Source organism: Colobus angolensis, unplaced genomic scaffold, assembly GCF_000951035.1.
Source record: "Colobus angolensis palliatus isolate OR3802 unplaced genomic scaffold, Cang.pa_1.0 Scaffold155, whole genome shotgun sequence".
In the NCBI taxonomy this organism is placed as follows: domain Eukaryota; kingdom Metazoa; phylum Chordata; class Mammalia; order Primates; family Cercopithecidae; genus Colobus; species Colobus angolensis.
In genome coordinates, this window is record NW_012114655.1 from 3,619,477 (window position 1) to 3,642,918 (window position 23,442).

Here is a 23,442-nt window from a genome sequence, read left to right on the forward strand (position 1 = left end):
TGGGCTTTCTACCCTGGCATGCTCAACAGCACCTGGAGTGAGGATTGGATGGGGTGGGGGTTGGATGGAGTGAGGGGACTGGTAGGGGGCTGAGTTGGTTAGGATGTGGGTACGATGCAAGGGTGGGGGGTGGTGAGTGCTGTCACCAAGGGCACTGGGCTTTCTACCCTGGCATGCTCAACAGCACCTGGGATGTGGAAACCTTGCCTTTCTTGACAAGAAGAGTAACTATTTGTTTTGAAGGCAGAGGGATAACATACTATTTGATGCTTAAAATTCCATGCATCATTGCATGTTGGGACTGTGCACTACAATTGCCTAAAATGACCTCTCCCTCTCCTAGGACTGCTCTACATTTGGCGTGTGCCCATGGTCATCCGGGAGTGGTAGCTGACTTGGTGGTCAGAAAATGCCAGCTTAACCTCACTGACAGTGAAAACAGGACAGCTCTGATCAAGGTATGTGGTAGCCAACTCTTTCAGCATGGGATGGATTTAATTTAAATTCACAGAATAAAACAAATTCACCTCACTGAAATATAATTAGTTGGTGAATCCTGTGGAAGATTTCCTAGAATTTACAGTCTATTTCTTGGTCTGATACTGGCAGGCTGTACAATGTCAAGAAGAAGTTTGTGCATCCATCCTGCTGGAACATGGCGCTGACCCAAATGTTAGAGATATGTATGGCAACACTGCTCTGCACTATGCCATTGATAATGGGAATATATCAATGGCAGGAAAACTGCTTGCATATGGTGCAGATATTGAAGCAAAAAGTCAGGTATAGATCAACCAATGTTCTTTTCACAGTATTTCAAGTGTATTTGTTTTACCATTAACATGATTTTTTTTAGTAGAACATCTGAAACTAGAAGGAAATATATTACATGCAAATATTTGCTTTACATACAGCTATTTAAAAATACATTCATAGCAAATATGAAAACACGAGGTCTGTAGTCTAAATGTGCCCTATAGATTTAGTTTAGCTTACTTCCATAAGTTGTGTCAACATGTAAAATTTAGGAGACACATACACAGATCTAGATTTCAGGCTTCCCTTAAAGGACCCATCTGGATTCCCTTGAGCTCATATCGTTGTTCAGTATGCTGTGCAGTGGTTACCTCTTTATATGAGGCATACGTGCTCCAGTCTGCTACTGTGCCTTCCAGACACCCTAGGAGGGGTATCTGAAAGGGAAGGAGCAGCGTGTGGGCCAGCACGGTGGAGTGAGAAGGAAGGGATTGCTTTTAATTTGCTTTCTGCTTCATGTTTAAGTTCATAGGATCTTAACATAAGGTTTTCAGTTGAGTTGGGAAGTATGTAATTTTGTGAATTATAAATTGTTTTTGCTGTTTTGTAGGGTGAATGTACATCACTTTTACTTGCCATAAATAGGAAAAAAGAGGAAATGGTGACATTTTTGTTGAAGAAAAAACCAGATTTAACTGCAATAGATAATTTTAGAAGGTACAGTAGTTCTTTTTTGTGCATTTTTAAACCTGAGTGTTCTAGAGTGGTAACAGTCACTTGTCAGAAATATTACTTTAATAAGATTAACTTATTATTGGGATAGAGAGAAATAACACAAATCATCAGTTAGGTAGAAAAACAATTATTTGGACTGGGCAGCATAAAAATGGTGTATTGCAGGATTCATCTCATTATATTGACTGATGTTTGTTGATGGATGAGGTGATATTTTGAGTCATATTATATTAACTAAAGGGATTTCATATTGGTTTTATTTGTTTTAAAAGTATGGATTTCAACTTTTAGTTCACTTTGTGACTCAGTATTGAAATTTCTTAACTCTTCTATAGTAGTTTCAACCTGTGCTTCTTACATGCTTTTCCTTTAAAAATACTATGTTAAAGATAAATTAGAGTTGAAAATCACTTTGTCTTTTGGATGACTCTTTGCTTTAGCTTGCTTTCTTTCAAGAATATTAATGTTAGGTTATTCCTACGTAACTATTAATTGTTCTTGCCAGATACTGCGGATTCATTGGGTTTTTTCTTCTTTTTACCTCTAGTGTATTTTGATATTATTTTTAATTAGTATGGGCTGAGGGAAAAAAGATAGCTTTAAATGGGTAAACTTTTCTTTTAATGAATACAAGCCATGGGTGACAATGAGAAAAAAAGAGATAGGCTGTGGATTCACACAAGACCGGGTTTAGTTCTTAGCTTTTCTACTTGCGAGATGTGTGACCTTGGGAACATTACTTATCACCAAGTATGTTTTCCTGTATGAAAAAAGAGGATAATATATCCTTCAAGGGTGGTTGTGTATAAGTAATGTATGTATATATGGCATTTTATCCAGTGCCTCGCATATGATTATCAGCATTATTAACTGAAACTAGTATGTCTATTATTAGCATTATTGTTACTGTTTTAAACCTGCAGATAGCTCTTACTTATTGACCCCAAGCTGATTTTGAATTACAGTATATTATGTCAGACTAGGGAAGAAATGGATAATTTTTCGCTTAAATTTTTAGCTACTTTAGATAGGTGACCTAAGCATAGTATCCTGGCCATCCAAAGACTTTATTTTAGCAGCTTCTGCTATGTCGTATCCCAGTGGGACAAGAGGCTTCCTTTTGTTCCCTCCATTTGGCTTTGGTGGCAATTTACACAGATGACCCCTTCAGCACCCAAGATGCTTGTGTTTATTAGTACATATAATTGGTTAATTCTACATGGACAGGCGTATTAAATTGGTAAAGTATATAAATTTAGCTTTTAACATAACTTTGCTAAAGTTCCTAAGTGTGAAACAATCTCTGTTATTTTAGAACAGCCCTGATACTTGCTGCTTGTAATGGATTGACAGGTGTAGTCTTCCAGCTTCTTCAGCACAATGTTGATGTCTGTTGCCAAGATATATCTGGATGGACTGCAGAAGACTACGCCGTTGCTTATAACTTTCAAGCGTAAGTATTTAAAAGGCTAGTGAACGCTAAATTGAGGTTTAAAGTAATTGTAACCATTGCATCTTATACATCAGGTGAGATTTCATAGTTGGGTTCAGGTAGTTTTGGAGTGGCAGTGAGTTAGTCCACTTCATCAGCCAGAAATCAAGCATAAGACTAGACAAGTTAGAAGTAGCAATGAGTGTAGGATTCTTTAACTCAAGACTCTTAAGACTTTTATGCTTAGGGATCCTAATGTTTTCCATTTCTTTCCAAGTATAAGCCCTGCGCATGGGATAAAATAGTTTCACATCTTTGATTTTTATAATTGGTTACTTGAGTCTTGAAATGTCCAGTGTATCAGAAAACGTTGGACTGTCTCCTGGCAGCTATCTCATATACCCTCCACCTTGAATTTTTCAAGAAACTAAGAGGTTCTAAGTCCAAGGAAGACAATAATGTTTTACAGGTCAGTGGGGTGCAGGGGATAGGGGTTGAGGAAAGGACATTCTAACTCTTCTGTTGTTTATATGGATTCTGTTACTGTTTTTTTTGTAATTGAAACTACTCCTACAGTCTGGTAAAGATTGACCTTTGCGCCTTCTGATTCAGATCCTCAGTCTTTATAGTAATCTATACGTAGGTTTCCAAGTCACAACTTGTAGTTCACATAAATATGCTTATAGCCCAGCCATTGTTTCCAAAGCACCAGTACCCTGCTGTGGCTGCTGGACATCCTAGCTTTACCCACACACATAGTGAGCAAATTGACCCTTCCCCCCATACTCAAAACCTCATGTGGAGCCCACATCTTAGCCTGGAATCCTAGACCTTCGTGGTAAGTTATTCTTTGAGTCCCTTATTTGTCTTCTGTCTAGCAAATATTAGTTGGGATAGTTCTAAGCTGTTAGCTATGTTCAGAGAGTGTTGTAGGAAGATATCAAAGTTTTTTCTTCTTTGTTACCAGATTTTTACCCCAAGCTCTTTTATATCTTATGTAGCAGTTTTTCTTAGACAGAGGAAAGTCCCATGTTATCCTTCCTCAGAGCAGTGGGCACCAACTTGTGGTTGACCCCTCGAGTGATCTGTTTTCCATAATAATAAAAATCTCCCAGCCCACTTGCCCCTCTACCTCAAGTTTTTAAAGTATCTTCAAATTTTACCTCATAGAAAGCCATTTGTCGGAATTATCTAAGTCTCAAGTAGGTGAGTTGGACTGAACAGAGCCAAGCTTGATCCATGACTGATCAGCATCCATTTATAAAAGTAGGGCTTTGTGCTTGCTTCGCAGCACATATGCTAAAGTTGGACCAACACAGAGAAAATTAGCATGACCCCTGCGTAAGCATGATGCACTAATCTGTGAAGCAGTCCGTATTACACAGTTACAAGAGGGCCATTTGACTAATTTGCCGACAAGTTCCCGAAAACAGTGTGAGTCAAAGCAAAACAGGTGCTAGCCAATAATGAAATTACACATTTTCATTACAAAAACATTGGGGTAAGGTAATCTGTGAAATGAGAATAGAGCTGAGTAACCCGTGGTGTGTTGTGTGCAAATACATTGTTAGTATGTATCTCAGAAATGAGAAAATAACCACTTGCATCTCCTTCATGACACTTCAAAAATATGAGGGTTTTTGTCTTCCTTGTCAGTTGGAGATGACCATGGAGAGGAAGCATCATTCTAACAAAGATCCACTGGTTCAGAGTTAGAGTCTATAGAGGAAAAATAGTAGTAGTCCAAGCCAGGTCTTGACATCTGTTAGCTTTCTGCCTTTGGTGTGATTGACGACATAAGTAACAAGGGACAATTATGTTATCTATTTTAATGACACAATCTGTTTATCAATTTAGTTAACAAACTGTGAAATAGTGGAGATGTCCTAAATCATAAGCTACAAATAATAGAACAAGTAACCAACAAAGTTAGGACTTAACAACATTTTCAAAAGACATACCATTTTAATATTAGAACATATGGGAAAATACACATCGGGTTTCATTTGGGATTCCAAAATAATTTCAGCAGAATGTTCAAGAACAAATTATTCCATTGCTTTAGTCTTTCTCTGAGCACATTAAAATGTGAATTCATTAAACGTTTATAATAACCTAGCGAATGAGGTGGTAAAACCTTCATTCTTTGGAAGAAAACATTGAGCCTAAGAGAAGCCACTTGTCCAAGAACAAATATCCATTGGTTACAGAGCTAGGACTTCTTATGAGTCAGATCATTTTCCATTATGTCAACTTGACATGAGTTCATTTACTGAGTTATACTGTCCTCACTTCATAAATACTTTACTTTTTTCTTCTTTAATTAGAAGCTTAGTAAGAATTTTGTAAGCTTACAAACTAAAAGTGTATAATTAAAGTTCTGATATTGTTTGATACACTCTTAAGAATGTAATGTATTTGGTAAATGTTTTTCATATCAGTATTAAAATAGTAATTGTATTTACTACATTTTTGTACATAGCATTCGCAGACTAATTTCTGAATATAAAGCAAACAAGAGACGTAAATGTCTTCAAAATAGAAATCCAGGTATGACTTCTGATAGTGAATTTCTCTCAATGGTCCTGACGTAGATAAAAAAGTAAGAGGAAGGAAGTTTTGATGACAAAACAGCAGTTTAAAAAAACCACTGTATAAATTGAATGTATATTTTTTAATTACTTTCTTAGTAATCTAGATTTCAGAATTATTTAAAAGGTTACTTGTAGGCAGTTTATCATCTCAAGCAGTATTATCTGAAAAAAATTCATTATCATAGTTTCTGAAATTCTAGATGATATTTTTGTGTAAATAAGAAAAAAGACTTTTAAGTTAGTATGTGGTATGTTTTCTTTATAGTCACCTTATGATGAATTGGACTTGTATAAAATTGGATATTTTAATTTATAAAGTAAATGCTTTGCATTTAATAAATACGCATTACAGCTCAACCTTGAGCAGTGTGGGATTCAGGAGTACCAGTCCCCCATTCCGTCTGAAATCTGTGTATAACTTTGGACTCCCCGCTAAAACTTAACTACTCGTGGCTTACTGTTGACTGGAAATCTTACTGATTATACAGTCAATTAAGACATATTTGTTATATATATTATATACTGTATTGTTACTACAATAAAGTAAGCTAGAGAAAAAGAAACTTACAAAGAAAATCATAATGAAGAAAGAATATATTTTCATTCAGTGGAAGGTGGATCATCATAAAGCTCTTCATCCTCCGAGTCTTCAAGTTGACTAGGCTGAGGAGGAGTAGGAGGTAGAGGGAGATTGATCTTGCCATCTCAGGTAGCAAAGGCAGAAGAAAATCTGCAGATAAGTGGACCCTTGCAGTTCAAACCTGTGTTATTCAGAGGTCAACTCTGACATGGTGATTTGTGTCACAAAAAAGTAACTTTCCTTAAAACTAGAATTTCAATGAGATCTTTCTGGTACCATGAACAAACAAAACAATAAGAACTGTATCAATACCAATAGGATGTTATTTTTTAAAGATACCCAGTGTGTGGAGAAGTCAGAAAATAAATTCCTTATTGAAAAGCACAGGCCATGTTACATATTCTTACACCAAGAAGGTCTCACTAGTGTTGACTTAATTCCCCCCAAGTGGAAATAAAATGAGATATATTTACCTCGTTAGGGTGAAATTTGTTCTATCTGCGAGTTAATTGTTATGGTAACATCAATTTTGTTAGAAGAAGACACTCTGTTACTATTAGCTAAAAGATTATAATAATATTCGAATAACCCAACTCTAGGCTCAACACGTTATAGTAAAAGTACAGCAGCCGTTACCAGAACAGAGCAGGGGCTGCCTCTTTGAGGTGGGACACGTGCCCTGACGCACAGGCCTACAACTTCACATTCACTCCCAAAATACAGGCGTGATTCGTGCCAGTTTTCAGAGGGTTTGCTTGGTGATTTTCTTCATACAAAAATGTTTCAGAAGAACGAAGATGCTACTTTGCTACCTCGATGTGACACCTAATGCACTTGTACAATCTGAAGTATATGAGGACACCTTTGATTTAATGTATATTTATGAAAGAATGCCTGTAGGTTAGGCTTTCCAAGTTACAGGAGACAAAAGTAGAATAGACATAGTTTTGGTCTTTAAGGTGCTCATAATTTTTATGCTTATACAACAGAGTTTTCAAAGAAAACATTTTCATTCTCTTGTCCACTTAATAAATATCAAGTGTCTTTAGTAAGCATTTTTCTAATAAGTACAGAATGCAAACATTTAAAAATATATAGTCAGAAGCCATGGTTGTTATTGTCATTTTTATTATTTACTACTCTATTCAGTGCTTTTTGTGTGTCAGATGCCCTTTGGGAGCTTATAATTATTGTTTATTATGTATTTATCGCATTCAGTATGTGCCAAATATGTTATGTCCATGGTGGGGAATGAAAGATTTTAAAACATGGGTAGGATTTAAGGTAAGCATGCAGAGTGAGTAGACATTTGCTAGGTAAAGAAGCAGAAGAATGCTCCCTGTCAAAAGGAATATCTCACAAGATTGTGTCTTTGGCAGAAGGAACAGCTAACAAGATCGCCCATTTGCCAAAAGGAAAAGCAAATGAAAAAGGTAAGATGCTTGAGGGAACTTTGCAGAGTTTATGAGCAGTTGGTTCAGTTTTGCTAGTGCCAAAAAAAAAAAAAAAAGTATGCTATGAGAATGGTTGGGAATGATTTGAATACCTAGCTAAGTCAAGCTTAGGAAAGACTTTTTAAAAATATAGAAATGTGAGGCCGGGCGCGGTGGCTCAAGCCTGTAATCCCAGCACTTTGGGAGGCCGAGATGGGCGGATCATGAGGTCAGGAGATCGAGACCATCCTGGCTAACACGGTGAAACCCCGTGTCTATTAAAAACTACAAAAAACTAGCCGGGCGAGGTGGCGGCGCCTGTAGTCCCAGCTACTCGGGAGGCTGAGGCAGGAGAATGGCGTGAACCCGGGAGGCGGAGCTTGCAGTGAGCTGAGATCCGGCCACAGCACTCCAGCCTGGGTGACAGAGCGAGACTCCGTCTCCAAAAAAAAATATATATATATATAGAAATGTGTAGATCTTATCTGTAGGCCATGGAAAAATTCTTCGGTAGGGTGCTTTTGACTGCAAACATCAGATGACCTAACTAACAATAGCTAAAACGATGGGAGCCAAAGTTGTTTTGGTGGTTCAGTGATATCATCGTATCGTATCTCATTCGTCTCTCTTTCAGCTGCGCTGTTTGCAGTGTTTTGTTGATACCTCCTTTCATGGTTGGCTACTTAGCAACAGTTTCAAACACCGTGTTCTCACAAGACAATATCTAAAGGCTGGAAGGGTTGTTTTTTTTCCCACGTGTTTCTTTCAGAAAATGGAGAAAAGTCAGAAGCTTGCATTGGACTTCCTGTGACATTTTATTGGCTTGATTACACGAGCTGCTCATTCCTAAACCAGGCACTGGAAAAGCAAATGTAATTACTGTGATTTGCTTAGAATAATCATTTCTCTCTTGGAGCTAGGAGGGATATTGGATGATAAATATCTAAGTAGACTTGCATTTCTCCAGCAAGAAAGAATAAAGAATGTCTATTAGGTAGGGAACCAGCAATGTTTGCTGCAGGCATTCACTAGAAATTTTTCAGCAGGGAAGTCTCAAGATTAGATTTGAGAAGGATTAGGGCATTCTGGTTATGGTACAAAGCAAGGATTGGCAAGCTTTTTCTGTAAAGGGCTAGATAGGTAATATTTGAGGTCATGTAGTCTCTGTCATAGCTACTCAACACTGCCACTGAAGTGTGAAAGCAGGCATAGGTAGACTGTGTTCCAAAGTTTATGTACAAAACCATAGGGCAGGCTGGAGTTGGCCTGTGACCTGTAGCTTCCTGACCCCTCACTTAGAAGGTAGATGAAAGGTAACCAGGTAGACTGGGAGACAAAGGAAACTCTGTCTGTAGTCAAAGCTATGGTTTCCTTATCTCCAGTCCTTGTACTAGTCTCAGTCTACTGTGATGTTTTCACCCACGCAAGGTGAAATAATTATAAGAAGCTCAGTTTATTCATTTAAAAATGTTCTTTATTTTCTTGGCCTTATGCCCTTTTCATTTGTTGTCTTAGTTTTTTCAATTTAAGAAATATTAATAGTTGGTAGGGTTTTCTCCTCCTGTGAAAGACATCAGTTAAGAGGCCATGTGTAACTCAGAAATATAAACATATTTATATTGTGGCAGTGGAAACATAAAGCAGAGGCAGAAAAGAGGCGCAGTTAATAAGATTTAGTGATTGTTGAAAGTAAAAAGTTAGGTGGCAGAGAGAAATCTTAGATCTTAAGTTTTGAGGTTGTGCACTAGCGTTTATACTGAATTTGAACAGGGAAGTTCAGGTGAATAGAGAAGTGTAGGGAATAGGGAAGACAAATGTTTTTCCAATACATGTTGAGTTGAATGGAACAACCGTGGAGAAGTATTTTCTGTAGGAAATCAGATAATAGGATTTCTAGCTGCAGATAAAACTCTGAGGTTGGATTTGCAGACATAGAATGGTCCTGTTATAATTATTAAGCAAAGTCATAGATCTCAATGAGCTTGTCCATCGCGCAGAAGGTGGATAATGACAAGAAAGCCAGTAACAGAACCCTAGGCATAGCAAGATTTCCCAAAGGAAAAGGGAGGTGACAAAGGAGAATGAGCAGCAGCTAGAGAAAAGTGGGAGAGGAGTCAGAGGAAGTGAAGTTGCAAAAATTTAAAAAGTGAGAATTTCAAGAAGGGAATGTCAATTCTAACAAGATTACTAAAAAGTAAAATGGATTTAACAAGGTCATTAGTGGTACCCTTTTGAAAAGAATGATTTTAGAGTTGTAAGGTTTACTATAGATGTGATTCATACTTCTGGTGTTCAAATATGAAAGAATAAATCTACCAAGATCCTACCTAGCTTTTTGGTAACTACAGCAGCTATGTACAGCTATGTACAAAGTCAGGGAAAATAATCTAGACTGATGAGTACACGTGCCAACATTTTTCCAGAATTGTCAAAACCTAAAGGTCACGTGTGAGGAAAAGTATTGTCTTTCTTATCTGCTTCTTGTGGAAAAACTTGATTTACACTCAAGTACTTTATAACTTCTTCTGGATACATTTTGAACTGAAATCTGGTAGCAACAACTGGAACCTGCTGTCAGACACATACCTCCCTCTGTCGTGGAATTATAGTACAGCCATGTTGTGACTGTTTCAAGTTTTGATCAGAAGTGTAGTTTACAGATGAGGAGTTTGGAGAAACTGACATCTTTTGTATAATATGGAGAAAAATAGAAGGTGATACACTGAATATACTAGTTCTCAGCATTCTGGGAATTCTGATGACATCAGTAGAAAACCCAGTACCTGGTTCTTTTTCTTAGTACAATTCCCTCTTCATTTGCCTGTTCTGATAGCTGCACTTCTACTGCTTCCTTTTGAATTTCATCCCTAAAGAAAACACTTTCAGAACACATTTCTAACAGATGTGTGTTTGACAAATGTGGATTATTTCAAGAGAATTGGCTACCTATCCTAAAGTATATCTGGTATTCTGTTAGTCTCTAATGCTAAACTTCTATCACAATGGCAGTGTCACTGATGATGGTCTGCCAAGAATTTTTTAAGGATCTTCTGGATTGTCAAATTCAAGTTGTTTTATCTGACATAGTTTTAAAGTGAAGTGCTTTTCTGGTATTATATTTTTCAGAAATTTGTGATCTGTGATTTAAGTAGAATATGAGGTCCATTTCTTGATCATACTTTTAGTCATCTATATATAACTTCCTTTTTTTGAGACAGGGTCTTGCTTTGTTGCTGAGGCTAGAATGAAGTGGTGTGATCTTAGCTCTCCACAGCCTTGAGCTCCAGGGCACAAGCAATCTTCTCATCTCAGTCTCCCAAGTACCTGGGACTACAGGCATGCACCACCATGCTCAGCTAATTTTTTGTTTCATTTTGTAGTAATGAGTGTCTCACTATGTTTGTTGCCCAGGCTGGTCTCTAACTCTTCGACCTTGACCTCACAAAGTGCTGGGATTACAGGAATGAGCCACCCAGCCCAGTCTACAAGGCTTTTTTCTTTCCTAAAGAAGTTTAAAGTACTATTGACCATTAATGATAAAAATCCACTGTTTGAGGAGGGAAATAGACAACTCATCCTACATTTTGAATGCAGTATTTGACTTTTTGATTTGTTCTGTGAAGAAGTACCTTTAATAGGTGAACCATGTTTTTAGCTTTATATGCAATTAAGAAAAAGTTTTGAAACAAAAGGAACTCTATGGTCAGTAGTAAAGTATTATTCTATATCCAGTGGCTATATATACTTCTATAATTATCACAGTTGAGTGAATGATGCACATTTATTTAGTAATAATTATTATTTCTTTTATTGTTGTTGTTGAGACAGAGTTGTTCTGTCACCCATGCTGGAGTGCAGTGGCATGACCTGATCTCAGCTCACTGCAACCTCCGCCTTCTGGGTTCAAGCGATTCTCCTGCCTCAGCCTTCCAAGTAGCTGGGATTACAGGCACCCGCCACCATGCCCAGCTAATTTTTGTATTTTTAGTAGAGACAGGGTTTCACCATGTTGGCCAGGCTGATCTTGAACTCCTGACCTCAAGTGATCTGCCCACCTCAGCCTCCCGAAGTGCTGGGATTATAGGCATGAGCCACCATGCCTGGCCTTATTACCACCAATTATTTCTTAAGAGATGGCAGTCTTGCTATGTTGCCCAGGCTGTAGTGCAGTGGCTATTCATAGGCACAGTCATACTGCACTGCAGCCTTCAACCCCTGAACTCGTGTGATGCTTCAGCCTCAGTTTTCTGAGTAGCTGGGACTATATGTGCACACATGGCACCTAGCTTGATATACAGTCATTATTAAGAGAAATTGACTGTGATCTTATTTTCCTATCTGGAATTACAGGCAGTTGCTGCCGTGCTCCCTTATGGTTCTGATATTTTATGTGTTTCTATTGTTGATTTAAAATGTATTTTTATCTGTAATAGTGCATGGTGCTACCATTGAAGACTGCATGAACAGGTAGGATTTCACAGATTCTGAAAAGTGATATGTCTTCTAAGGGACTGCAGAGAAAAGAAACTAATAACTGTTGGTTGTTTTACTCGGCTTATGTGCTTCACATTTATCATCTCGTGTAGTCCTCACATAGCTTTGCAAGTATCTGTGATGTTGTCACCTACTTTTTAAATAATTAGGCAACCATGATTCGGAGGGTTGGATAATTAGCCTGTGATCCCATAATTAACAAGTAGCCAACCCATGATTTGAACATGAGCCTGCCTGGCCCCCAAATCACTTCTCTTGAGACGTGTGCAACAATGGGATCAATGTACAGGTCCATGTCAGATCAGTTCAGAAAGTCACATTTTGTTTTACGTTAACACTCTGTAGAGTTCTTCTTAGCAGCTTGGTTACTTCAGAAATTTGTCCTAATGTACTTGACAATTGCAGTGGTAACCGGCACCTTATTGTTACCATCGACGTTTTTAGGGCAGATCTCATTCAGCTGGGCTACAGGGCCCTAGGTTTTCCATAAGCAACCTCAGGCAAGTCCTGGAGAGGAATAGTTTGTTGCAGGTGGTCTGCATACAGACTATGTTATGTTAATTATATTTTGCTCACATTCAAAGAAAATGTTAATTGATTTCTCTACTTCCTGAGTTCACTGTTTGGTTTTCCCTTTAGGCAAGTACCTTGCCTAGTTCCATGAAGCTTTTTCTTTTTCTCTGGAGTCCTTTTTTTTTCCCTTGAGTTTTCTTTATTCTTTTCTTGATTTTTGTTTGTTTGTTTGTTTCTTCTCTGCTTTTCTTGGTGATTTTTTCTTCTATTACTGTGCTCATGCCAGCTAAATATTCTTCATTTTTCAATAGACAGAATCAAAAGCACATAGAATTTCAGGATTTTAAGGGATCTTAGAGACCAAACAAAATATTCTTTAATATTTCTATCTGTGTTGAACGTCTGGATCAAGTGGTTGTTCAGGTGAAGAATCTGAAACTCAAAGAGAGTAAATGATTTTTTTGGGTACACTTTGTAGCACAAATGAGATTCAAACTCAATTTCCTTAATTCAAAGCCTAGTCCTCTTGTGTATCATCCTATCGGTGAGTGTTTTAATAATAGAAAAGGGAGAGTGGGTCTAGTGATCCCAGTGGAAGAGGATGAGAATGGAATGAGCTGGTGAACCGTAATGGAAGCGGGTAAGAGTGGAATTAGCAGGGAAAGGTCAAAGACACTGAGTTAGGTAAGAGTAGGGGTTTTAGAAAAGAGATCAGAATGTTGGGCTTTGTGATAAAGATAAATTAGAGGAATGAAAAACACAGGATGTTGGAAGTTAGCAAAAAAGACATGTTAAAGTAGTGGGTTTAAGAGAGTCCTAAACGGGTTGCTGCTTTTCTGGTTCTCTAATTGGAAAAACTGGCAGGCATCAAGGTTTTGTTTGTTTGTCTGTTTGGAAAGATGTTAAGAGAATTCGAGCCACTGGGAAGAGTCTTAGAGCGTATAGAAATGTGTATCATCTTCCACCCCAACTTACAGAGGGGTAGCTTAGAGCCCATCGAGTACTAGTGTACTGGAGGTTGCTGAACTGCATGGATGTGTGGTCCAGGCCAGGTATCCCCTTTTCTCTGCCACTTTTCCCAATTAACTAATGTTCTTCTCATATCTGTGTAGGCTTAAGGCAAGAGTAGGATTAGCTGGCAAATCAGTCATGGAGCTTCAGTGGGGTAGTTGGTCATATGCCTATGCTGCAGGTGGATGATTGAAACTCCATTTAGCTTACTTTCCAGGAACAGGGAAACAGAGAGCTCCTATCCTTGATTATTTGAGCTCATTCTTTTAGGAAGCTGTGCTTTCCTAGGCTGAAGATTTAAAGTTTGGAGACTGCCATGGAACCCTGCAGAAGAAGGATCTGGAAGTGGGAGCCCATGGGAAGGAAGATACTTAGATATAGTACTTAGGGAAATAGAGGTACAACTACCAGGACTCAGTTATGTCAGCTAAACCCGTGTATATCTAGTATTCCATTATTGAAATGCTAAGCCTGTGAGAATTATTGATAAATTGCAACCTCAGGCATGATTGGGTTAATTGAGCTTTCAGTTGAGCCTTCAGGACAAATTACTGTGGGTCTCTGCCAGTGTATTGGCTGACACTGTTTGCTATGGAAGTAAGACTGGGTAGGCATTGGATATCTCCTAGGTTTGGGCCAGGCACAGTGGCTCACACCTGTAATCCCAGCACTTTGGGAGGCCTAGGCAGGCAGATCATGAGGTCAAGAGATTGAGACCATCCTGGCCAACACAGTGAAACCCTGTCTCTACTAAAAAAATAAAAATAAAAAAAATTAGCCAAGCGTGGTGGCAGGCGCCTGTAGCCAAGCTACTGGGGAGGCTGAGGCAGGAGAATGGCGTGAACTCGGCCACTGCACTGCAGCCTGGGCAACAGAATGAGACTCTGTCTCAAACAAACAAACAAAAAAGTTTGGAGAGCTGAGGGCAGAAATAGGTAACAAATATTTTTTAAAACAAAGGTCATGTTTTAATTATACCAAGATACATTCTTTGACATATTGATAGCTGACTTTTTCCTAGATTTTGTTTTTCTTTTTTGTGTTTTTTGGAGGGGGCATACAGATATAGACTGGGATTTGTGTTTTGTTTTATTTGTTTTAGAAGTAATGAACCTGCTCATTTTTTTTTTCTTGTATATTTTTCTCTATAGGCTTTCCTGCAGATTGGATACTTTTTTAGTGCGTACGCGACTAAAAAAGGATGGTGACTTCAATTTTAAATCCAAGGTAAAGTGGTCCTGTGAAATTAATATTCTCACTCTGAATCTAGTTTTGCATAGTATTTACTTTTAAAATTTAACAGTGATCTACCTTTGTTTTATCTGTGTAATAGAGATTTGGTTCGAGAAAACCGTTTGTAGAACCATGACTAGGTACATTTCTTTTTTTTTTTGGTCGGTAACAGATAACTGATAAATACTTTGAGGGAATGGGAAGTGAAAAAGAGAATGGGCTAGAAACTACATAATGGTAGGAAAATTATATTACAAAAGCTTCCCCACAATAGAGGAGATGTGAAATCTGGTCAAAATTTATTGGGATAAAGATCCTTACTGTGTTAAATCATACTAACATGACTTTTATACTACTTATTTGTTAAACGAAGCTCAAATGGATCCAATTACTTGTTATAGTAATCATGGGGTCTCCCTGTTGCCCGAAGTATATATTTGCTTTTTTCTTCTTGGACATTTATTATTTTGTTATTATACAGTTTTTAACAGAGAGTTTTAAAATAATTTTATCCTTTGTTCTGTAATTAGCCTAAAATAATATTGGAAATTATGAGAATTTATTTGTGTATGATGTCATGTGCCTGCAATCCCAGCTATTCAAGAGGCTGGGACACGAGAATTGCTTGAGCCCAGGAGTTTGAGACCTGGGCAACGTAACAAGACTCCATATCTAATTTTTTTAAAATTGTGAAAGACTCGAAATTTAAATTCTTCTTCAAAACCTGTATTACAAAGGGATTCCACTATATTTTCTAAGTCACTAAGAGTCTATTTTAAAGCCTTACTCTAACTGAAGAATACGTTTTGTTCAAAATAACAACTTTCAGAAGTAAGCAGAGACTTTAGTATTCATATGGTAAGACTTTAATTTCAGAAGGTTTTTGTAAGTGTAGTTTTCGGAAATACCTACTCAGTTCTTGTACCTCGTTCTAAAATTTTAAATCTCAGGCTTTTCTATTTAGTTACTTAAATAATAATTTCAAAGCTACTGTATTAGTATGAGCTACTGGAGTGGAGGTTAGGAAACATGTTTTTGTGTATTTGGAGTAACTGTAATTGTGACTTGTGTGTAAGAAGTGTTTTAATAGTTTTCAGTATGAATAAATGAACACACAAATGAGTTTCTATATAATGGAACGTTATAAGTAACATAATACACATGATATGTTCTAATAACTAAATCTCTTTCATTTCTAAACTACAGCTTAAATTTATATTCCCTTTTATTTATTTATTTATTTTTTCTGAGACAGAGGATTGCTCTGTCACCAGGCTGGCGCGATCTCAGCTCACTGCAGCCTCCGCCTCATAGGTTCCAGTGATTCTCATGTCTCCGACTCTCTAGGAGCTGTAATTACAGGTGCCCATCACCACACCGGACTAATTTTTTTTTTTTTAAGTGGATATGGGGGTTTTGCCATGTTGGCCAGGCTGGTCGTGAACTTCTGACCTCAAGTGATCAACCCGCCTTGGCCTCCCAAAGTGCTGGGATTACAAGCGTGAGCCCCTATGCCTGGCCTCTTGTAATGTTTAAGATATATAAGTTCAGATGAATTGTGTTGAGAAAACATGTCAAAATAAGAAGGAAAGAAATTAGAAATATGTCATAAGTAGGAAAGATAGATTCAGTATAGTTTCTAATATTCTTCAACTGGAAGGTTAGGTTTCGATTTTAGGATACAATTTCTTAAACTTTTTAAAGCCCCAACTCATGTTCTGTTAAATACATTATTTTCGAGCCACACATTACTCTTTAGAATTCGGCTTGCTTATTCTTTCTCCAGGTAGAAAGTTGATGGAATATTTTTTTTTCCATTTTTCTCTCTCTGGGGTAACAGTGTTCCAGCTTTCAGGTAGTGATAGATGTATTTTAGTGTAATAGAATTAACTCTTTTATTAGACAAGTTTTTACGAAAAGCTTATTGTAGAGCAAATTCTAATAAGTGCTACTACAGGGATCCATTATGAACACAAGTTTTTGTTATGTGTCTGTATTTCTCCGCATACATTATTGTGCTTAAAATTATTTCTTTCCTTGGCTTAAGCTCACGCTTGATTAACTGGCGGTGTCTCTTTTTTTGTTTTGATGTTTCTCTGTCCCGCCTCTCCTTTTAAAAATGATTTACCTCAGCCTTTTCCCTTGCACAACAAGTTTTAGTGTCTGTTCTTTTATTACACTTCTGTCTCTATTGTCAGCGTATTTAGTGACAGCTTCCTCTTTAGTAGCTGTGTGTGGATTTCACTCATCAGTCATTGCCCCATAAGCTTTATTCTTGTTTTTTTTTTTCTCTCTGTCTTGGAAGGAACTGAATTAATATGATAATTTGTTTCAGCTTTTTTATAAACAGCCTAGAAGTTGCTTGTACTGTTTGCAGTGCCTACCCATTTAAATCAGATACCACTAAAAACTAAGTTCTCACATTTTCCCCATAAGACGGAATTTATGAAAATACACAAAATATTATCACATATTGAATTTATATTTTTGAATATATTCATTTTTTCAGTAATACGCAAAACTCCCTATGGGTAAGCTTTCTTCTAGGTTATTTCGGTTAAGAAAATACTCTAATCGATACAGTATTTGTGTAATAATGAACTAGGGGCAAAAGAGTAACGTTTTGAGGATATCTGTATCATCTCTCATAATCCTCACCCCATGAGCATGTAGATTAGTAAATGGCAGATTTAAGGTTTGAATCTATTAATACATCTGAGTGACTCTAAAACCTGTATTCTTTGTGTTAGATCATGTAGTACTGGTGAATATTGTGTTATTAAACTCGATACATGTTATTCTCTTAAAGCTATTGTTTTCTTTGTAGAATGTTCCAGAACAACACTTAACAAAGCGAAGAACTATTTCTCAGCAACCAACAAGGACTATTTCTCAACAAGCAATCTTCTCAACAAGGAAGAATCGTAAGCTATCTGAAGACTGCCTATTCTTGTGTTATTCACTGACAGTTAATTACACATTTTTTATATACTCTTTGCTTTAACTATAGTGAAAACGACATATGGTACTGTGAGAACAGGAAATATAACTTTGCTTGAGGGCAGCGGTTCTGACAGCGAAAATGAAGATGGGGTTAAAATCCATCCTGAAATCATCAATGGTCAGCCTCGTCGACCTACACACCCTGGTCTGAAACCTTCCCTCAGTCCTGTAGTGAACCCTGGTGTTACAAAGGTAGATTGGTTTTTTTTGAAATCTTTCCCCTCCCCATGCTTTTTCACATACATCCCCTCAATCTTTTTTTTTTTTTTTTTTTGAGACGGAGTCTCGCTCTGTCGCCCGGACTGGAGTGCAGTGGCCGGATCTCAGCTCACTGCAAGCTCCGCCTTCCGGGTTTACGCCATTCTCCTGCCTCAGCCTCCCGAGTAGCTGGGACTACAGGCACCCGCCACCTCGCCCGGCTAGTTTTTTGTATTTTTTAGTAGAGACGGGGTTTCACCGTGTTAGCCAGCATGGTCTCGATCTCCTGACCTCGTGATCCGCCCGTCTCGGCCTCCCAAAGTGCTGGGATTACAGGCTTGAGCCACCGCGCCCGGCCCCTCAATCTTAATAATGATGACAGAGATCCTAGAAAGAAATACAAGCCCTCAAGATGATAACAGAAAACAAGTCTTACCAGAGAGATAGATGCATGGGATTGAGATTTATGAAAAATGGTGGGAATAAATAGTTCCTAGGTTTGCCTTTATGGAAGGAAAGATGTAGAAAGCAACCGAAGAGAACAGCTCAGTATGTGCTGTGCACATTGGCTTACGCCAGTAATCCTAACACTTTGGGAGGCCGAGGCAGGCAGATCACCTGAGCTCAGGAGTTCGAGACCAGCCTGGGCAACATGGTGAAACCCCGTCTTAACTGATACACAAAAAATTAGCCAGACGTGATGGCGCATGCCTGTGGTCTCAGCTACTCAGGAGGCTAAGGCATGAGAATTGCTTGAACCCAGGAGGTGGAAGTTACAGTGAGCCAACACCATGCTACTGCACTCCAGCCTGGGTGTGAGAATCTGTCTCCAAAAAAACAAGAATTAAATCTTTCCATGCAATTCAAAAATGCATATTGCCGTAACATTCCAGAAATGTGTCTGCATAGATTAAGGAATATTTTGTACTCTTGAAACAAATGTGGAAATATATAATTGAAAAGTAGAATTCCATGTTTTTCCCTCATGTTTTTATTTTCAAAAGTTTAGAGTTCTGTATAGGTTTGCATTATTTAATTCTACTAGTTTAGTATATTTTACAAATATTGTCTTATCAACACTGTGTCCTTTTCCTGAGTAAGGCCATCTACTTCGGTTCCAAATGTATTTATCCCCATCTGTCTTCTAACTTTCCTGGGTACCTCAAATTTGATAGGTCCTAAACTGAACACATTGTTCGTGATTCTTTCCTGACTCCTGGCCCTTTGTAATCTGTCATCTGGCTTCCCCCTCCTAGTACGTAACACCTGGTAAATAGCACTGAAACATTGAAAGAGGAAAAGTGCTGCACTCCAGGTCTCACATCACCAATGCATTCTCTTACCAAGTTCTTTATTTTTACCTGCTTCCCACTTTTCATATCTTATTACTGTAGTTCACATTGTGACCTCTAATTCTAGAATACTCTTTTATAGTTGGGCCCCTGCCTCACCATATTCACTCCCTTTTACATTGCTGCCAGGGTGACCTTCCCAAAATATATTTGTAATGATCTAACTCATCTGCTCATTGAGTGGATCCCGATTGCATGAAGGGGGAATTTTACATTCCAGCATGACACATATCTTTTGTAGTTTGGCCTGATTGTCCTGTTTTCTCTCTCCATCCCATTCCCTCTGACTGCATCCCAGTTTTACTTGAATGCCTCTCATTTGCCATGTGGTTTCATGTCCCATCCTTCTACCCATGCTACCTTGCCTAGAAACCCCTTATACCCTCACTCTTTGTCTGACTTTTAAAATATGGCCCTGACTTTGCAGCATTTACAGAGCTTTCCAAGTAGAACTGACTATTCTCTCTTTATGCCCTCACCATATTTTATTCATTTTAATTGTAGACCTAGTGTTGCATGTTTCTGTTCTTGTTTCTTTTCATATATCCCCACTTGAATAGAGGGTGGAATCTGTCTTTTGTTTATATTTTTGGCTTCTCTCAGGATATGTCATGATTTTCTATGCACAGTGAATAAAGAAATACAATGTTTTGTAAAGTTGTTTTTTTTTTTTGTTTGTTTTTTAATAGGAGGAAGCAACAAAACCATCAACTGGAAAAAATGAAAATGGTATTATTTAAAGTGCCCCACGAGAGCAAACAAATTGTAATAATTTTATTTTTTTGTGTATAAAAATTAGAGGTGGTAAGTTAGTGAATATCTCTGAAAAAAAAGTATTTGCTTTAATGGTATTACTTAAAAAAAAAGGAAACCAAGTGTGGCAGATCATGCCTATAATCCCAGTACTTTGGGAGGTCAAGGTAGGCAGATCATTTGAGCCCAGGAGTTTGAGACTTGCCTGGGCACCATGGCAAAACGCGGTCTCTTCTTAAAAAAAAAACACTACAAAAATTAGCTGAGCGTGGTAGTACAGGCCTGTAGTCCCAACTACTTGGGAGGCTGAGGTGAAGGATCACTTGAGCTGAGGAGGTTGAGGCTGCAGTGATCTGTGATCACATCATTGCATTCCATTCGTGATGACACAGCAAGACCCTGTTAAAAAAAAAAAAAATTACAGAACCAAATATAATATATTTATTTTTTTGCTATTTTTCTCATATTACAAACTCCTTTTTCCTGAAACTACATCAAACCTGAAATTAGTTTTTCTTATTGTTTTTATTTTATTTAAATACTCATGAAGGGAGATAGACTTTGTTATATGTATTTGAAATTTACAGTAACTAATAGTTTCATGAATGTGTCTGTGAATAACATTTTATAGATAAGTCATCATCAGGATCAGAAGAGGAAGGTACGGGATCATGCTGTAGTTCTAAGGTACTGTCTACTGTCATAAATATCAAGTGATGTTAAATCATAAAATAGGATGCTTGAGCTTTACTTTCTCAGCTGTGCGTACGCCCATAAAGGAATTATTTTCTCACATTTCCGTGTATGATGAATACAATAATTATGTGCTAAGTAGATTACTGCTGCATAGTACAGTTCTGCTAATTTGCAGAATTCATTTAAGAAGCCAGCATAGTATAATGAAAAAAAAAAAAATACAGGGAATCACTTCAGGTTCTGAAGATAAGTTTGTCTAAAAACTAAAGAATTATTCCAGGTCAACCTAGGAGCAAATGTACAATTCTATGGTATCTGGATGTGTAAATATCCTAATGAGATGCAGAGATAAAGAGTTTAAGCTGTAGGGTTTTTTTTAGAACTTGGAACTTGAAAAGATAGTGCCTAGGACTTGAAAGTATTATAATGTTTGGATCATCAGTGTGGATCTGCAAGGAACATTTTATGAGAAGGAAAAGCATGGGAAATAGTCTACGTGTGGAAGTATAAAAACAACAATTTGGTTTAATAGTGTTTTAATTCTTTTTAACAGTAGAATGCTTTGAATTTCTTTGTGGCAGTCATGCTTGTGGTAACATACGTAGAAAATAACAGTGATGTATTCCAAGGCCACAACTGTGGAAAGAGATGGGAACGGCCTGACCTCTTAGGTAGAAGCAGCTGGTGCATAGTGGTGCCAGCACTGAGTGGAAGTCAAAAGATACGTTAGTGTCCTGGTCCTGTCACTTACTAGCTATGGAACCTTGGGAAAAATTATTTAACTTATTTGAATGTCAGTGCCCTTTTTCATAAAGATGGTACTGATAGCTAGGTCTTAGGTATATGTAATGAACAAATGTGACAAGAAATGTGAAAACATTTTGTAAACTGGAATATGTGTATGCAAATATGGGACAAAACGAATCACAGTGGGATTCAATGCCTTAATGCATACTGCGAGTCTTTTTTTTTTTTTAACCTTTAGTGGGTACTGTCAAGTAGTCAGTACTGACAAGAGAACAATGAGAAAGTATAGCATAGGTATGTGGATTTCCAGATTGGAGTAGGGTAAGTTTTACTGGTCTATTACTGGTGATATCCTATGGGAATAGAGTGATGTGGCACTCAAGACCTCTTGATAAGATTTTAAATATTTTGACCTCGAATAAATTTCTGTCGTTGTGTACGGACTGTGTGCTAGGCAGTAAGACAGTGAATACACAAGATGAGGGCTTATCCTAGAGTAGTAGGAACACAAAAACAAGGAAACAACAAACACATAAGTCACTACAAGTGCTTCCTATAAAGAAAACAGAAAATGTTAAATTACAGAAAATGGAGGAAGTTTGTAGTTAGGATTGGGATAGAATTGTGTAGTCAGAGAAGATCTTTCTGTGTGCCATTTAAGCTGCCATCTAGAGGCTGAGGAAAAGCAAGCCCCCTGAAAGTCTGAAAGGAGGATATTCTGAACAGAGAGAAAAATGGGTAACAATTGTTCGTTTTGCTTTAAACATCCTCGAATGACCAGAAAACAGGGAATGGGGTAACCATCATCATCATCATTTGCAATGTGTAGAAAAGAAAATGTGCAAATGAGAATCTGGAACATTGTAGGTGCTTTGTGGATAAATGTTCTTATTTTTCCCTTTTTATTAAGGCTTGCTCTAGTTTTTGAAGTTATTTCTTAATTGGAAAAGAGTGGCAGAGTATACCTTGCTTGCATTTATTTAAACATAAACAGAAGTTTTTCTTACTACTTTGTAATTTTATTCAACCATTTTTTTATCAGTAAAAATTTTATCAAGAAATACTTTAATTTTTTCAAGCCCTTGTTTACCTAAATGAAGCAGTTTCATCAGTGTTCTTTTTATACACAACATGGAGTACTCCAAAGTTTCTTATCATGCCAGTTAATCTTCTTTTAATAATAAAAAATTCTATAATTGGGAATAATTTAAATGTTAAATGCCCTAATGTAGCAAATTTATTTTTGTAGTGCCCTCTTACTTTTGATGGAGTTTGCAAATTAGAGTTAGGTCTTCTGAAGTAAGTGTCTTGTTGAAATATGCACCTAAGTTAATACTTTGTCTGTAAATAGGTTTCCTTTTGCCTTCCATACTCAGTTTTACAGAGTCAGTAGCCTAATGAAGATAAACAAAAAGCTCCATCTAAAGAGCGTATGTGAGGTTCTCTATTGAAATGTTTTGGTTTTCAGGCTGGGCACAGTGGCTTATGCCTGGAATCCCAGCACTTTTGGAGTCCGATGCAGGTGGATCACCTGAGGTCAGGAGTTCGAGACCAGCCTAGCCAACACTGTGAAACCCCATCTTTACTAAAAATAGAAAAGTTAGCTGGGCATGGTGGCGGGCGCCTGTAATCCCAGCTCCTCAGGAGGCTGAGGCAGGAGAATCGCTGGAACGCAGGAGTGGGAGGTTACAGTGAGCTGAGATGGCGCCACTGCACTCCAGCCTGGGCAACAGAGCAAGACTCCATCTTTACTAAAAATAGAAAAGTTAGCTGGGCATGGTGGCGAGCGCCTGTAATCCCAGCTCCTCAGGAGGCTGAGGCAGGAGAATCGCTGGAACGCAGGAGTGGAAGGTTGCAGTCAGCCGAGATCACGCCATTACACTCCAGCCTTGGCTCTCGAAAAAAAAAAAAA

The 23,442-nt window shown here is 37.8% G+C and overlaps 1 protein-coding gene across 1 annotated transcript in view; it reads left to right on the forward strand.

Moving 5' to 3' along the window:
• The window catches only part of ANKRD62 (ankyrin repeat domain 62), a 50,167-nt gene that overhangs the window by 942 nt on the left and 25,783 nt on the right, over window positions 1-23,442 (forward strand). The window contains 5 exon segments of the mRNA XM_011936659.1: window positions 344-458; window positions 610-783; window positions 1,367-1,473; window positions 2,807-2,944; window positions 5,406-5,473. Of these exon segments, the coding sequence (XP_011792049.1) occupies window positions 344-458; window positions 610-783; window positions 1,367-1,473; window positions 2,807-2,944; window positions 5,406-5,473 (602 nt within the window).